Here is an 18803-nt window from a genome sequence, read left to right as displayed (position 1 = left end):
CATTCTACCAACTAGGTTGCTACTGGTTGGGGCGTGCTACAGGGGTTTTGAGAAAGAAATTCACACTAGGAGGGTTTTCTAGATGTATTTTTTCTTGTTTGCCTTCAAAGAATCTACTCGCGTGGCGTTGAGCAAGTTTTCCAGAATGCTCCTCTTTCCCAAGAAAAGCAAATCTGGAGAGTAACACAGTAAGGATGGTGCCGTGTACTGGCTCATGAGTTGGTGATGGGGAGTGGGTGTCCCCGCCTGGTCTCCCAACTCTGTGGCTGTAGCCACTTTGCCAGGAACACATGCAGCAGAAAAGAACCTGGAGCTCTGCCTTAGCCACTCTTTGTGATGACTCCTGAGGTATTTTGAGATGCCAGTGAGGGAGCCTGGCTAGTTAAGTTTTAACAGAGGGGGAAATGTATCAAAATTATTATAATATTGTAACCAAAGTAATTCATTTCAGCTAGACCCTGTTCAAATAGTCAAGACACTGTGTCAATCTTTAATTACCCTGTTGGTTGGAGTCTTAGCCTCCTGTGTATGACACCTTGGCTGTCTCTGTGCCTTTAACTTTTTCAAAGAGCAGGTGATGCTGAAGGAGTGTGGATACCATGTACAATGCAGAGTTGTGTCTCACAAGGCTGGAGAGATAGCTTGGCAGGTGTCTCAAAACCACAAGTGTGACTTTAGCCCCAAGGAAATCTGTCACCCTTTTTTGCCCTGTGCAGATACCCTCATACACACGCAGACACACACACACACACACAGACACACACACACACACACACACACAGACACTGTACATAGAAGTAATAAAAGTAAATCTTTAAAAACTGTGTTCTACCTGTTTGAGCTGGTGTGTATCTTAATTTTGCACAGCTCTGAGGCTGCATCCTGGACTTTTCACAGACTCTGTACAAGAAAAGAATGAAAGCTCAGTGGTGTGTGTGTGTGTGTGTGTGTGTGTGTGTGTGTGTGTGTGTGTATGTGTAAATGGGGGGCACATTTGTGTGTAGCTCATACATGTTTCTAGGTCAGAGGTCAACACTGGGTGTGTTTCCACCTTGTTTCTTGAGGGTCTCTCAATCAGAACTCACTTATTGGCTGGACTGACTGGCCACCAACCCTAACCCCCTTCTAGCCATTTTTTCCTCCTTCTGGGAAGACATTGGGAAGAAAACGTGAATGTGTTTGTATTACACAATCTGTGGTGAATTTGACAGACTGGGACTAATCTTGCAGACTGTGTAAACCGCTATAGTGTGGAAATTTTACTTTGTCCCGAGTTGCATTTGCTGACATTTGTGTTACACAACAGATGAAGTTATATGTGTGCTCCGTGGCACTGTGTGCACCTTACATACAGTTAAGCTACAATGTCAATATAAGAAGCCAGTAAGATCCGGACAGTGTAATGCTTTGCTGGTCTGAGACTTATTATAGTCTGTGAAATAGCTCGTGCTTTGAGTTGTCCACCATCCCACTTGATGTGGCGATGGAGAAAATAAGTAACAGACAAATAGAAAATAATGCTGTTGTCAATTGTGTCAACATGGGAGAATTAGCTGAGTCCCATTCATAAGCAACTTGATAAATCATTCAATAGATGTTAATATTGTCTCTTCTCCTTGGACCTCCTCTTGTGAACGTTTCATCACTGAAGAAAACTAACTGGTCTAAAATAGTCTAATAAAGAGCAGAGGGGGTGAGTCTTGTGGTCAAGGGGTTTGGCTTGCCAATGAGCTTAAGCTCTGATCTTGATACTCGAGCATCCTTGGGGGATCTTTGTCCTCTCAGAGCCTTGGCTCCTTTATCAGGACAATGTGATGGTCACGGTACCTACTTAGGTATTAACCAGATACAGAGTGATGTCAACCATGTTGCACAGTGATTGGTGAAGGTTTCCTAGACATATTAGAGAAGTCAGTTGAAAGTAAAGCACAAAGAGAACCCTCAGGGCATCGCTGGCACAGACATCACTTTTAGTACGAATGTATTTTAAACCAGTAGGAGAGCATTTAAAATCGAGGTGTAGAACTATATTGTTGTACCACACCTTGCTTGGGGTAACAACTTGGATCTTAAGGTTCATGTGAACTCAGAGGACTGCATCATGGCTACTCTAGGAGCTCCTACCTTGGGCATTTCCTTCAGTGTCTTCAAGGGCCCCACCCACTGCCATTCAGGCTGCACTGAGGAGCCGCATGGGCTGGATTGGTGTCTACATTTTTGTAATTGACTTTCACAGATGTTCATTGAACAAAACAAGCTGAAGAGACAAAGCCACCTTCTGCTGCAGAGCTCCCTTCCTGACCAGCAGCTTCTGAAAGCTTTAGATGAAAATGCAAAACTTATCCAGCAGCTTGAAGAAGAGAGGATCCAGCATCAGCAAAAGGTAACTGATTTTATTCTGCAGCTGTAGACACACACACACACACACACACACACACACACACACACATGTTCACACATGTACATACACATACATGCATACACACATTGTGTGTACACACCATACACGCACACACATGTACACAGAGACACGCACCCTTATGCATGCGCACACCACACATGCCCACACCACACTATACATAACACACACGCACATGTACATGTACACACATTTACATACACATGCATGCATACACACATTGTGTGTACACACCATACATGCACATACATATACACACAGGCACACACACTCACATGCATGCACATACCACACATACCCACATCACACACACCCCCACACACACTCACATGCACACACACATGTAGACAACGTGTGAGTGAGCGTACAGTCTGTACAATCACACATTAAAATAATTGGTGCCACCGTGGTCTTCTAGAGTTTCAGACCTGGCCTGGCTTACTAAGTCCTAATCATCTTTGAGAAAACAATAGCTACCAAGTAAATTTCATGTCCTGCTCAGCTAAAGTTTATAGACCACCGACATGGAGTCTTTAAAATGAGTTTGAAGAAGCAAAGGCAACAATGGTAGCCTCGAAGTCTCTTCGGAAATGTATGGTTTGCAGAGATGATTGAACATACATAGGAAAGTGTAACGGTCTCACGGAGCTTGTTGGAGGGACACGGGCCTTATTCTGAGAAGGAAGGAAAGAAAAGCCTGTCAGTAGTCATTGCTTTCTTAGTAACAATTTCTGACCATGCAGACTTGTGTAGATATCTGTAGGGCTTCTTAGCTCTTTATTCAGTTTCCAGTCAACACAGCCCAGGTTCCTCTGTGCCCTTGTGATAGTGGAAAGGAGAGGGAAGAGATAGAAGACAGACTCATAGGAGTCACCTCAGAATGATGACATCAATATTTATAGACCTTTACATCAGAGCAAAGTCCCGACACATCTCCAGGTATTGTCACATCTAGCAGTGAGGTCAGGCTGGATTTCTGCTTCCTCAGTGGGAAGTGCTGGCAGATTTCTAGAAAGCTCTGCTCCCCAAGGTCAAAGATGAAAAATGTATTTTCCTGCTTCCATGTGCAGGAATCACCTTTCCAGAAAGAAAGGATGTGTGCATGTATGTACATGTACGTGCATGTGTGCGCATGTACATGTAGGTTCGTGTGTACATGTGTGTGCATATGTGTGTGCACATGTGTGCATGTGCACATGTGTGTCTAGCTTATGTTAAAATCGAACTTTTGGTCCTAAGAAGACAGATTGTATTTGTTGTCAACTTGGCTGGTAGATAATACATGCTCAGGGCTCACTAAATTGAGCTGGACTCTAGGCATGAGTTGTTTTCTGCCTGGCCAAGGAGCAGAGGTCACTGTGGGTGGAGCTGTAGCCACTGCCAGTTCTGCAGGTGTTACTCTGTCCTAATCATTTATCCTGTATACACTCTCCTGTGTGTGGTGCAGAATATCTCCCACCTGAACATAGATCCCCACGTAGGTTCAGCACTTATACAAACAATATCCCTTCCTTAGAGTAAACAAACTTTCTTTGAAATGTAAAAAGAATAAATGAAAATTAAAATTACCCGAGAATCTAAGACTTTATGTAAATAGATAGTCTTAGGACAAGTGTATGGTCTGTGTCAGTGGAGTTATGGGATGCATGTCCTTCTTTAACCATTTTTAATTGGTAATGTATCTTCTTACCTAAGTGTATATTGAACTACATGGTTTCCTATGGCTCGTAGTCTGCAAAGTGATAATGTTGGTGGATATATAGGTAATTCTCAGGTATTCAAAAGTCTTAGTGAGGTGTTTTTGCTTTTGCCTGAGGCTCACTGATGTTGCTGGTTGGCTGGTTTTTGTGTTAGGGATTAAATTCAGGGCCTTGGATGTACTAAGCAAGCATTTGAACACTGAGTCACAAATACTGGGACTAGAGAGATGCCTCAGCAGATAAGAACATTCGCTGCTGACCCAGAGGACCTGGGTTCGATTCCCAGCACCCACACAACAACTTACAACAGTCTGTAGCTCCAGTTCCAGGGAACCCAATGTCCTCTTCCAGCCTCTGAGGAAATTGCATGAAAATGGTGCACATACATAATTGCAGGCAAACACATAAAAGGGATCGTTTTAACAAGTGCCATTTCTGATCAAAAGGTCTCTCCTTTTTGCCCTGTTTCTTCTCCATGGGATCTTTCTAAAACACTATCGAAAAATTTCTGTTGGAAAAGAATATGGAAATAACACAACTGTTTTAAAATAAGTATTAGATGCTATTTTACTTTTCTCATTCATGTTTTTTTAAAAAAAAAAGTCAGTGTTTTTAGTTTTTTACTATAACTGCTCAGGAAAAATAATAGGAAGTGAGATACTGATTTGCAAGTGTCAGGGTTATCTAGACCCAGAATTTGTGTGACTTTAAGGTGGACTAGAATCTTCCTGATAAATACACACACACACACACACACACACACACACACACACACATACACACACATATATATGTGCGTGTGTGTGTGTCTGTGTGTGTCTGTGTGTGTATATGTGTGTGTGTCTGTCTGTCTGTCTGTCTGTGTGTGTGTGTCAAATGAGAATATTCATTCTCCTCCCTATTCCCATTGACAAGGGGAAACATGGCAGCCCTACTAAAGCTGTGTAAAATTTTCCAGGTCAAAGAGTTAGAGGAACGGCTAGAGAATGAAGCGCTTCACAAAGAGATCCACAACCTCAGACAACAGCTGGAGCTTCTGGAGGATGACAAGAGAGAGCTGGAGCAGAAATACCAGAGCTCGGAGGAAAAGGCCCGGAACCTGAAGCATTCAGGTGAAAGCCCTGAGGCAGTGCCTGTGTCCTTTGCTGTGCCTACCACAGAGTGTGTCTGCAGCTAGTTCTAAACGCTGTAGGAAAAATAACCCCTGTTTGTTTGTTTGTTTGGGTTACTCTATGTGTGTGCATGCATCTGCATGTGGACGATAGAGACGGGCGTTAGGAACTGTCCCTTTGGTTCTTCTTTTTGAAAACATGCATTTTTATTTCATGTGTATGTGTGTCTGTGCACCATCTGTGTGCCTGGTATGTACCATGTGTGTGCCTGCCTGGTTCCCGTGGAAGCCAGAAGATCCTCTGAACAGAAATTATTGGCAGTTCTGAATTACCATGTGTGTGGTGGGAACTGAACCTGGGTCCTCTGTAAGAACAGCAAGTGCTTTTCACTGCCAAGCCCCCTCTCCAGGCCCAAATCTTGTTTTCATTTGTTTGTTTTTCTTTTGTTGTCGTCCTTTTTTTTTTAAGGTAAGATAGCTGTCACTAGTGTCTCAAGCTCACCAGTAAGCTTGGCTTGCTGACCAGGGAGCCCCATAGATACACCTGTTTGCGCTTTCACAGCACTTGGATTAGAACATATACCACCATATGCAGCTCTCTTCGTGGGCTCTAGGGAGTTGAGTGCAAGTCCTCATGCTTGCTTGCACTGTGAGTCACAAATACTCAAATACTGCAACATTTTAACATCTCCCCTCTCCCTCTCCCCCCCTTGTGTGTGTGTGTGTGTGTGTGTGTGTGTGTGTGTGTGTGTGTGTGTGTGTAGGTGTAGAGCCCTTGTGGTGAGCTTCCTGCAGAAACCAAGTCCCAGTGGTGCCATCGGCACGGAAGGTGCAAACTGTCAGCATCTCCGGGCCTTTAGAAAGGAAGGCTTACTAAACACTTACTTTGCTCTGTTTGTTTCTAAGTGCTTTCCCCAAGAGAATTAAACTCTCCTCTCTTTCTTTTTAAAAGTAATACCCTCATCTCTGGTATTTGTGTCCCCTTCATCTTTGGGGTTTAATTATACATATGAAATATTACTTTCTATGCCACACCTAACAATGAAATAGGCAACAATATATATATTAAATGGAAAAACTTTTAAAACACCAGGGATTCTGAAATCAAGGGATTTATTCATTTCAGTGCTACAAGGCTCACAAAAATGTATGAGTTGGATTACTACACAGTTATAAGTCTCTTTGAGAAGGTGGGTAATTTATGACGGGTACATTTCTCTTTATAATAGCCTCAATATTCACTTCACATATTTTCCATTAATTTTATAATAGAAATTTGAAATCCATGCAGAAGAACCATGTAGGCTTTTTATTTCCTTTTTTTGAAACATTCGGTGCTTTTTAAATTTTCACAGTAAAATGTGATTACAATTTACTTTTTAAAAAAAATCAACCCAAAATTAATAAAGTTTCTATCCTCCTTAGTAAGTCTCAGAGTAGCCTATAGGCAAAGCTATCTTTATAGTAAATGGAGGTGGCATTTGAACTAATTTAGAATCTTCTCTGTTGGCAGCCACACCTAACAGGGGTACAGGGATCTACCCAGAAGGGGCTAGAACAATGGCTCAGGGGTCAAGAGCACTTGCTGCTCCTACAGAGGACACTGCTTTAAATATTCCATCCACATATAGCCTCACAAACATCTAGGAGACCTGACACCTTCTTCTGACCTCCAAGGGCACTGGATACATGCAGTGAACACAGATAGATGCAGGCAAAACTACTCATAAACATCAAATAAACAAATCTGAAAACAGAAGAAACACGGAAGAAAGGAGGCTGTGCTTTCTTATGGGGTATGGTGGCACATGGATGTTTTTCCATCTCGAGGGAAGGAGTATGAGTCTGGGTTCTCTAAAGGAATAGAACTGATAGAATGATCGTGTACATGAGATTCACTAGGGGGTTTACAGGCTGGATTACAGGCTGTGGTCCAGATAACCTAACGAAGGCTGTTTCTCTACAGAAACGGTGAAGAATCAATTAGTGGTTCAGTCCGTGAGGCTGGATGTCTCAGCACTCACAGTCTGGGGCTGGAGTTGAAGAAATAGTTTATAACACCAGTGCCGCAAGCCTCAGCATCAGGATAGATGAGCTTGCCTATGAAAGCAGGGCAAGTAGGCAAAAAACAGCTCCTTTCTTCCATGTTCTTTCATTGGGACTGGCTCCAGAGGGTGTAGGCCAGATTTAGGATGTGTTTTCCCATGTCAAATAATCCTGATATTGAACTTTGACCTATACACACTCACACACACACATACACACTCATTCATACACTTACACACACATACACATTCACACACACATATACACTCACACACTCTCACACACAATCATACTTACATACACTCACACACACTCACATACTCACATACTCACACTCACACACTTATATACTTATGCACATACATAGACATTCTCACACACACACACTACACACTCACATACATACTTACACACATACTCATACACATACATTCATACACTCGTACACATACACACACCATAACACACACTCATTCACACTCACACACACATACATACACACACACTCACACGCATTCACACACACACACACACACACACATACAGTCACACATTTGCTGTGGAGAGTGTAACCCCTAGCTCCATACTGCCTGCTTAAGGATGGACAGGGAAAGCACGACTAGTGAAGGGCAGTGTGTGGTACACATCACCTACTAGGCTGTAATATATATTTCTTTCCTTTTGTGATGTGGAGCCAGAGATTAATCCCAGTACTTTGTACTTGCTAGGCAAGAGCTCTAGAAAGGAGCTATACCTCTAGCCTTATGATACAAACTTACATAGAGCCCCTGGAATTCAAGAACTGAACATTAACATTGTTGGTGCCTATGTTTTTGTGGCTTGAAAGAATATATAACATTTCTTCAAAACAGCGAAAGTCGGAAAGTTACAGGCATTCAGGAATTTGAAACCAGTTAAAACACCAGCATTTGCTGGTTTCTAAGGAAATTAAGTATAGGGGAGAAAAATGCAATTACTGGACTGCATTGCAAATGTCACCTTAGTAGCCCTCGGTCTGTGTACTTTTAAAGTCCAGCATGAATAATTTCTTGGTGTTTGAGGAGTGATCTCTGTTGTTACCTACACTCCTTCAGCCTAGTCTGCTGTTACTCTCCACTCATTAGCCACATTCTTTGGCAGTTGCTTTAGATATTAGCGATGTTAGTGAAGGAGGAGATGACACAAAGTTGCAAGTCTGCAGTTTCCTCTGGAAACGTCTAGGTACGTTCCAGTCTTAGATCTGAGAGAGGCTGGGTTTTTCTGTTATTGTCATGAACAGTGTGTAGTAAAGAGTATGGAGTTATTTATCTCAGCTCTCTCTGAATGCTTTGCTTGCTCCCTGTAAAGTGGACGAACTCCAGAAGCGAGTGAATCAGTCGGAGAATTCGGTGCCTCCCCCGCCTCCTCCTCCTCCACCTCTTCCACCTCCGCCTCCCAATCCAATCCGGTAAGTACCATTGAGGACCTTCCTGCTAGATACCGATGTTACTCCGTGTCCTTGACCCCGCTAGTCACCTTTGTCTGTTTTGTTTTGTTTTGTTTTTCTTTACTGAGACAGTCTCATGTATCCCAGGCTGGTCTCGAACTCACTCTATAGCTGAGAATGATCTAGGATGACCTTGAATCCAATCCTCCTACATCTGCCTCCTAGTTCAGGGGCTTATAGACCTGTGCCTCCAGGCCCAGCTTCTGTAGTGTAGGGAATCAAACCCAGGGCTTCGAGTCTGCTGGGCAGGTGGTTCACCAGCTCAGTTACATCCTCAGCCCTGCGTTCATCATTAGGGAGACAGCAGGAAGGACTATTCCCTAAAGACCAATGTTTTTCCTGCTTCTTGTATATCCTTGGGTTTTAAAATCACCTTTCAAAGAAATCCTCAGGACCCACACATCCCCTTGTGGGACTTGGATTCGGTGGCAGTGTTCCAAACTCCAAGAAGTAGATGTTTATCTTTCAACTCAGATACTTCAGTTTTAAAATTCCAACCCTAGCAGTAGGATTTCCTTCACCGGCGAGACCGAGGAGTTTCGAGTGTGTCCAAACTGTTTCACTCTTTCCCCGTCATGATTTGAATCTGAAGGCTCTAGCCTTCATACATTTCTTTTAAAGGTCATGAGCTAAAACTTAAACTTACCAACTGTTACAACTACTGATTAATCTAAAAGTCCTAAATATCTCTTATCTCCTTCTTGATAGTTAAGCCTTTTAGTAATTCTGAAAGTAGAACCTTGCACAAGAAAAATTAGCGTTTAAGATCTTGGCGAAGGAATCCTATACTCAGGTGGGGATCTGCTTTCTCCTGAAGCCTGGCTGGTTTTCATCATTACCTCCTCCTGACGTACATTCTAGAGAGACTACCCACCACCATCCAGAGTTAGAGGAGTCGGGCTACTTGTCCTGGTGACTGCCTACCTCCTCACGAGGTTGTTAGCTGCCTTTGGATAATTTATTCTTGAACAAATGGCATTTAAACTTCTGCTGGATGTTTTAGCTTTCATTAACTCGTGTGATTTGTTTAATCCTTTCACACAGAGCAGCCCTTTATCCCCACTTTGCACCTTAGCTGATCCAGCTGAATAGAACGTGTAGCGTGTTCCTCCCACACGACCATGGAAATGGGACTTTGCTTTTGAAAACGAGTCTCATTACTTTGCCTTGCCGAGTTGGGTATGACATAATCTACTTTAAGCCATTGAAGTAGTTGAGGTTAAATAATCTTTAGAAGTGATCGAATCCAAGAGTCAATTGAAAGAATTTCAGGTATTTTAAATTCTCTCTCTCCTGGGTAGCGAAACCTGTAGGAGATATTACAAAGGTGACATTTAAAATGGGAAATGCGTCACTCTGATCTTTCTCTGGGTCTAGAATTTTGAGCTGATAAGAAAGGTCACTTCTATGAGAAGGGAGAACTATTAAAAAGCAATTACAGTCTTGCTGTCGGCCTTTGATTTTTTAGCCTTAGAAATGCCGAGAGCCCCTAGAATTTAAAGTGTAATCAAAATAGAATTTCCTCTACAGAACTCTTTACAGCTATACCAAGAAGTGAATACAAGAATCAAGACTATATGTGCCTCAACTACTGACTCTTTTGTAAGAACCTTAAAAGAAAAATTTCATTGAATACTAGGAATAACTTTTAAGATAAATTTAAATAGTATGGGCTATAACTTTTCAGAAAAAAAATCTGCGAAAAATACTTTCTTGTAAAAGATATTTTTTTGCATACATGTTGATCTCTCAAGGGTAATGAAGCCCTCTATGGTTTCCAACTTTGTTCTTGAGCCATTTATTTCTTTTATCCTGATTTAGATCATGGATAGAGTGACCATGGTAGGGATGGGGAAGGGACTCAGATCATCACTTTCTCAGTAGCTTTCTGGCTTCTCTTAGTCTCCTCCAGCTCCTTTGACCTAAAGGATAGATACCTTAAAGGAAGAACAGTAGGATAGTCCTGGACAAACATGTCTCATGGGCAGAGGGGTGGAGGATAGGAGAGGGTCTTCCAGCATGAACAAGCCCCCCCAGGATGTATATGTAGACAAAGAAGCACATGAAATATAGGGATACTTCTAAGAAATGGGTTGACTGTTTCATCATGTGCACACCATGCTTGCACAAACAAATATGGCCGTCTACTTACTAGGCAACCTTTTCTTCCCTATTATATATGTGGCCTCTTGTTGACTGAGAGGTGACATGTGATTCTATAGATTCATTACAGGGAATAGATTCATGTGATTATAGAGGGCTAAAAAGTCCCAAGACCTGTAGGGCAATTGGCAAACTGAGTACATAAGACATCTGCTAGGTGTTCTTCAAGGCTGAGTCCAAAGCCTGATAACCCATGGTAGAGTACTTCCCTGAAGGTTGACAGACTTGAGATCCAGGAGGCTGTGTTGTAGTGATCCAGGTTCAAAAGCAGGAAAGTACAGTGTTCCTGTTAGAAGGCAGAATGGATTCTATCTCATTGGTGACAAGAGCTGCCAATCTTTGTTCAACTCTGGCTTTCAGTGATTGGATGAGGCCGACATCTGGGACAGCAACATGCATCTCTCAGCCTACTAGGTTAATTGGGGGTAGGCGGGTAAGTGAAAGCTTGGATTGTTGGGTGAGTCATTTTACCTGAGGAGTAGCTCCCATCCTGTATATTTTCTTTTGAGTATGAGTTCTCTCTTGATTGCTCGTCATTGGTCAATATCATTGATTCTCCTCTGAGTGCCTCAGGTCTCCAGCTTGGGCTTCAACAGTACACTAACATTTTTCTCATCCACATAGGTTGATGGGCAATAAAGAGCATGTGTCCTTATTCCATACATGCAAATGTATGCCAATAGAAAAAGTAAAGATTGAATAAGGAACAGTGGGAGCTGAGGACGTGTCCGAGTGTGAATAAACCTGGACATGTGAGGTCCAAGCTAGATGCCCAGCATTATAAACAGACAGCAGATGGGGTTGTCTTCTGAGCCTTCACTGAGCAGGGCTTCACCTCCATGTCCACTCATCCCTTTCCTACATGCTTTTTTAGAGCCTTATTTGTTAGAATTTACCACATGGGGCATTAATAACAACATTGAAAAAAATTAAAACATTTCCTTGTAAAATTTTATTTTTTCATTGTGTGTGCATATGTGTGTGCACATGCATGTTATGGTATACGTGTAAAGGCCAGAGGGAAACTATTGGGAATTGGTTCTACCTTTCTGCCTTGGGCTCTGGTATCAAGGGATTGGGTTTATGAGGCAAATGCTTTTAACCACTGAGCCAGCTCACTGGCCCTTTGTAAACATTTTGTGAAGAAAGTCTGTACAAAAAATGTACAGACTTACATTCAATTTTTAAATAGTATGGGATGGGAGTCCATACTGTAAACCAAGAAGGCTTTTTTTTCTTTTTAACTTTCTATGAGTGACTTTTTTCCATATCCATTGTTTTTCTCTCAGTCTACTTTCTTCTGGAAGGTTCTCTGTGTTGTACTGTGTGGTCAGAACAGAATACAGTTCATCTTATGCTCATCTCAAGATGTATTTACCCAGTGCTATGCTGGCAAAGCCTTGTTCTCTTTGCAGGCTAGGGAAACTGTAGAGGGTATGTGTGAGACTTCTTGCACACATGTCTGGTACACACACTTGTGTCTCTGTGACGTGGCTAGTAGTGTAGCCATGACTACAGATGTCTTAGCTCTGTGAAACAATACCAGACAGTTTCCCATGGTGGTGCTGATGACTGACGTGACTGCCTCAGCTGGGGATCTCTCGGCCCCCATTCTCAATGTTTTCACACTAGAATTTTTTTTTTTTTTTTGCAGATGTGGTAAGTGAATAATGTCTGTCTTTAGAACCATGTTCCCCTAACAATGATGAAAACCGAACACTCTTGTCTGTGTTGTTGGAAACTTGAATGTCAACTTTCATAATTTTTTTAGTTTTTTTTCTTATCCATTTTTAAACTGGGCTGTATTCTGTGTTAAGATTTATTCCCTTTATCTGTTTGCTAATTTGTCTTTTTACCGTTCATAATGCATTTTAAAGGCACACAGGCTTCTAAATTTTAATGTGGTCCAGTTTGTCAGTTTATGTTTTATGTGTACTTTTAAAAACCCAGGCTGGAGAGACAGTGGTGGAGATCTGCTCTGTCCCAAGTGCCTGGCTTACACTGTGCAAGATAGATAATCTACATTCCTGTTTTATGTTTATTGATGGCATACCCTATTCTCTTGGGGTTGAACGTAGGTGCCCACAGGCTAGGGCAACCACCACTGGGCCCTAATCCCTGCCCCACATTGTTCTTTTGTTTCAAACCCACACTAAATTTTCATACTTCCTTGTGTCTGGAAAGTACTTCATAGGGAACCAGTATTTCTTGGATAACTAGTTCTGTATCTTATATACACATGATGAAAGTTCCCTCATCCGTTTCCTTCCATAAAGCTGTGTTCACCGATGTTGGCAGCCAGTCCCATCCCTCTAGTGATCAGATTAGTTTTATACAGGAAATATAAGACATTTCTCCTTGTCTGTAACATGATGAAGACCATAATATTGACCAAAGCAGAAAGCAGCTGCTTTAACTCTAGTTGAGAATTCCTGCAAGTATAGGAGAATTGGTTTTCACTGAGCTCTTAGACCAATCCATTTGGCCAGTTGGACAGCGAGGCAGCCACTAATTTCTCTGGAATCTTTTTCTTCCCAAAGGTCCCTCATGTCAATGATCCGGAAGCGATCCCACCCCAGTGGCGGTAGCACTAAGAAGGAAAAGGCAACTCAGCCAGAGACAGGTAAGCTTCGCATCTGTTCGGTTTCCCTCAAGCGGGTGATGGTGGGGCGGCCTATCAGTAACGTGTTTGCCCAGCTCTTTGAACAGATCGTTGGACCTGTGAAAAACCACCACCAGAAGGATGGGCAGTGACTTCTGCCTTAGTTAGGGTTTTACTGCTGTGAACAGACACCATGACCAAGGCAACTCTTATAAAGGACAACATTTAATTGGGGCTGGCTTACAGGTTCAGAGGTTCAGTCCATTATTATCAAGGCGGGAACATGGCAGCATTCAGGCAGGCATGGTGCAGGAGGATCTGAGAGTTCTACCTCTTCATCTGAAGGCTGCTAGCAGAATATTGGCTTTCAGACAGCTAGGATGAGTCTTAAAGCCCATACCCACAGTGACACACCCACTCCAACAGAGCCACACCCACTCCAACAGGGCCACACCTCCTGATAGTGCCATTCCCTGGGCCAAGCATATTCAAACCATCCCACAGCTTCTTGTCTAGAGTAGATCAAGGGAGTATACAGAACTATGCTTTCTCTGGGAATGGTCGTTTGGGGCACAATGGAAAGGGGTAATCCCAAAGGAGATTTGGAGAAAGACTTCTTATCCTTATCAGTGTCAAGGGGGTTGGGATCTTTCCATGTATCTTACCAGCTGTACACTACTATCTCACACTGAATTGATGACATGCTGAAGTCACATGCTGTAACATGGTGTAAACAAGTGACCATGCACATAAATGCGATGGCATTTAATGCAGCGAGTGTTTGGGAAGTACTATGGGAAGAAGCATGTGTCTCTGAGACTCTGTGACAGCAGACTGCTGGTTTCACTGGGCAGCATTCAAGTTGATTTGGAGCATCAGTGACCAGCTGTTTGGGGTGAAAGATACCCAGACAGCATAGTGATATGTTCAAAGGTCTGAAGCTGGAAAGGAGCTTCAGGTGTCAGAAAACCAATGGACTATTCTGAAGCTGCTTTGACTCAGGAGCCAGGGAGGAGGGTTGAGATGCAGATGGGAGCCACGTTCTCAGAGCAGTGGCCCAGATGCCAATGTTTTGCCTCAGAATAGAGGTTTGAAGTAGGAATGCGGTGAGATCCATTCTCAAAGCAGTCACTCTGCTTGAAGTTTGGGAAGGGCAAAGAAGGGAAGGCCAGGTGGGCAGGTAGACAGGTGGGCATGGCAGACAGGTAGGCAGGCAGACAGGGAGGCAAACAGGTAGACAGGGAGGCAGGCAGACAAGGAGACAGACAGGCAGGCAGGCAGGCAGACAGGGAGGCAGGCAGGCAGACAGACGGATGGACAGGCAGAAAGACGGATGGACAGGCAGACAGACAGATAGAGAGGTAGGCAGGCAGACAGGGAGGTAAACAGGTAGGTAGACAGAGAGGCAGACAGAGGGGCAGACAGAGAGGCAAACAGGTAGACCGGGAGGCAGGCAGACAAGGAGGCAGACAGGCAGGCAGGCAGGCAGGCAGACAGATGGACAGGCAGACAGACAGACAGATAGAGAGGCAGGCAGGCAGGCAGACAGATGGACAGGCAGACAGACAGACAGATAGAGAGGCAGGCAGGCAGGCAGACAGGCAGATAGGGAGGCAAACAGGTAGACAGGGAGGCAGGCAGACAAGGAGGCAGATAGGTAGACAGGGAAGCAGACAGGCAGACAGACGGATGGACAGGCAGGCAGACAGACAGAGAGGCAGGCAGGCAGACAGGGAGGCAAACAGGTAGATAGACAGAGGGGCAGACAGAGAGGCAGACAGAGGGGCAGACAGAGAGGCAGACAGGCAGGCAGGCAGGCAGACAGGCAGGCAGTCATAGCAGAAGAATGTCAATGCCTTAGACTAGGGGACTCAGACCAGGCAATGACTATCCAGATAGAGAGACACTTGGATTCAGGATCTAATTATCTAGTGATCTAGCTAGGGAGGTAGATTGAGAGGAGCAAGTGAGGAGATGGGCTGGAGACACCAGTGGCGGGTTTAGAGTCCATGCACAGAGCTCACAAGGTAGCGGCCATGAGAGCACCCTCTGGAACTGGGTTAGATCTCAATCTATCACACCTCACAGTGTTAAACTCAAATTAGAACCAACGAGCTTGCTCTGCACCTGTTACAAAGCTCTCCAGTACTTGCCAGCTGCAAATCCAGATCTGTATAAGATTCTTTTGGATCCCTCCTTCTTGCCTTCCCCATCTAGTTGCATACCCATTAGCAGTGTGACATTCTGAGGTTGTCCTAGGTGTCCCTCCAGGTCTTAGGACATGTCAGTGCTTTGCATAGTGTCAGTCTGGAACCCAAAGTCTGCATTGTGCTGACCAACAGCCCTCTGATTTTGCTTCCTCCTTGCTCCTCATATGCCTGCCCCACTGGGCCTGCCCTGCTCTCTGGCTGGATCACTAACTCCACCCTGGTAAACACTGGCCTCAGCAAGATGCTGATTCCACATCCCCTTTGCTTTGTCCCAGGCTCCTCCTCAGCCTCCACCTACTCATTAATATTCATAACACAAGTGACTCATTAGCCCATTCTTGTTTGATTTCTGTTGCTATGGTAAACAAACAAACAGAAACTCAAAACCACTGGTCAAATGCAGTATAGTGGGAGGAACATGTTCATTGAGGATACGGTCTGTCACTGAGGGGAGTCAACAGACACTCAAGTGGGAGCTTTCTGTGGAGGAAAACCCTTTCTTTGCTGGCTCATAGGTTTATACCGAAGTAGCCATATTCTCCTCCACTCCCACTATGTAGCTCTTCTGGCCTGGAACTCACAGAGACCCTCCTGCCTCTGTTTCCCAAGTACTGGGATTAAAAATATGAGCCACCACTTTGGCTTAAGTAGCTTTCTTATACAACCCAGGACTACCAGCCTGGGGAATGGTTCCACCCACAGTGGACTGGACTGGATCAATTAATAATCCAGACAACCCACCACAGGCTAATCTGATCTGGGTCATCAGTTGAGACTCCCTTCTCAGGCAGTGCTAGGTTGTGTCAGGTTGGCAGTGAAAGCTAATCTCTGTGTTGTTATAGCCCTTCCCAATCCATTGCTGAAGGATTGAAGGATTGATTGGCCCATTCCCAGCTCCTGAGTCAGTCTGTCCTCTGAACATGGATAAGTGTGTGTGTGTGTGTGTGTGTGTGTGTGTGTGTGTGTGTGTGTGTGTGTGTGTGTGTGTGTGATGGTGGTGTCTGCACGTGTGTGGATGCAGATGTGCAGGCCTATGTATTTGCAGAGACCAGAGGAGAACATCAGGTATCCTGCTATATCACCCCTTACACTGTTGAGACAGCATCTCTTATTGAACCTGGAGCTAGATTGGTACTCAACAACCCCCTTTGATGCTCCTTTCTCTGTGCAATACAGTGTTGGGGTCACAGACATCCTTAGCTATACTCAGTTTTGTTTTTTTTTTTAACATGGACTCTAGGGCTTTGAACTCAGTTCCTCCTGTAGTCAAGAAATTTCCTTAAATTTATAATCCGTAGGTCAATTCTAAACTGACTCAAACATAATGTACCCTTTTGGTAGTTTTTACCATCATGATGATATATGGGGGCTTGGATTTTAAGGCCTTTTCAAATAAAAATATTAGCAGAACAGGGAAGCAAAAAGAGACTTCATTTCTTCTTGGTAATAACCAGAGATTTTCTTGAGTAACAACGTGATGGTTTCTTCCATGCGTCAGCCTCTCTCTCCCTTTCCCTCCCTCCCTCCCTCCCTCCCTCCCTTCTCTCTCTCTCTCTCTCTCTCTCTCTCTCTCTCTTTCTCTCTCTCTCTTCTTTTAAGATCTAACTTATTTTCCAAGTGGGTCTAAAGATTTAAGCCCCAATTAATTACACGTAGCATTCTGATCCAAGACTGACCTTGAAGCCCTAACTCAAAGAACCTTTGGTTTTGTTTTGTTGGGTTTTTTTCCTTTCTGCCTGTGGCAGTTCAGTAACATTAGACCTGTTGTCCTCATTAGCCTCTTTCTCTAATCTCCAGCATCCTGCATATTTCTATTGTCCCCCTGATTACATGCTTTTGTGAGACAATTACCAACTGCGTGATTGCGGAAGGAATTACAAAACATACCACGAGCTCTCCGTAGGTGATTCATGCCGGTTTATTAGAACCGCTTAATAGTTCAGAAGTTCATATAGATTGCTTTTTTGCCATTTCAAAAACAGGTCGGTGAGAGGAAGAAAGCCTGTGCGACTAGCTTAGGGCTGCCCTTGTATTGCGCCTGAGTAGGGAATCTGATAAGAGTGATTTCTTTTCCTTAAGACCAATTAAGCCTTTATATTTGGGGGAAAAAGGCTGAGAAATTAAAGCTTGGTTTATAATCTGTACACAATGCAGATAGTGGTACTTCTCTGAATTATCACTATGATTCTGGCAAGCAAATATAAGGAACTACTTTAAATTCCTGCTGGTAGATGCTGTAGCAGATTTGAATGGTGTGGCCCGTAATTCTCCATCTGTCTGCCTTAATTAGTTTCTGTATGGTATATTTAATTGGGTTGCAGTCTCTCCTTGCAGAGTGCTAATCTGTTTGTAGGCGGTGTTCCCTTTGCCTTGTGGCTCTTCCTAGTCTCTCTCAAAATGGCAGCCCTTCTGAAAAATAAAACAAAACCAAGAGGGGGAAAAATAGGTTTAAAACTGGTCTCTGAGTTCCCAGGACTAAACCACATCCCATGCTGGGTGCTTGTGTACAAGACCTGGCTCGAGTGCTCTCATACACTCACTCTCTCTCTCTCTCTCTCTCTCTCTCTCTCTCTCTCTCCTCTTTTAATTTCCTTTTGAGCAGGGTCAGGAAAGCATGTGTATGTACAGCTATTTGGACGTCAAGGGAGACAGTGGATGAGTGAGTGGATTTCTTGTTTGCCTCCTTGTAGATATTTATAGGCCATTCAAATAAGTACCCACCCCCAAATTCTATTTAGGGGCATATAATTGATCAACCCAAAGCATAAGACCTTTCTTTCCCTCTGTTTCTCCTCCCCCCCCAACATTTTCCTTTGTTGGTGAGTTCTAACTTTGATACTTGTGTTTCCTATGTTGCACTGTGTGATGTTTAATACTGATTGTCAACTTCACAAGATCCAGAATCACTCAGGAGCCAAACCTCTGGGCATTCCCATGAGAACATTTCTGTAGTAGGTTAGTGGAGGTAAGAAGACCCATTCTAAATGTGGGCAGGTATCACAGGCCCTGGCAGTGGGCTAAGAAGAACACAAGAGCCTATCATCAGCTGTGGCCTCACTCCCCAGC

General features: G+C 43.7%; 1 protein-coding gene across 3 annotated transcripts in view; it reads left to right on the top strand.

Moving 5' to 3' along the window:
- Window positions 1–18803, top strand: part of Shtn1 (shootin 1) — a 103901-nt gene that overhangs the window by 52523 nt on the left and 32575 nt on the right. For all 3 annotated transcript variants that reach the window (NM_001303537.1, NM_001079705.4, XM_087650456.1), the window contains 4 exon segments: window positions 2237–2383; window positions 5078–5231; window positions 8624–8723; window positions 13466–13548. In NM_001303537.1, coding sequence (NP_001290466.1) covers window positions 2237–2383; window positions 5078–5231; window positions 8624–8723; window positions 13466–13548 — 484 coding nt within the window.

The sequence above is a fragment of the Rattus norvegicus genome, chromosome 1 (assembly GCF_021556685.1).
Source record: "Rattus norvegicus strain SHRSP/BbbUtx chromosome 1, alternate assembly SHRSP_T2T, whole genome shotgun sequence".
NCBI classification, from domain to species: Eukaryota; Metazoa; Chordata; class Mammalia; order Rodentia; family Muridae; genus Rattus; species Rattus norvegicus.
Note: the sequence above shows the minus strand (reverse complement) of the source record. Positions and strands in the feature narration are given on the sequence as shown.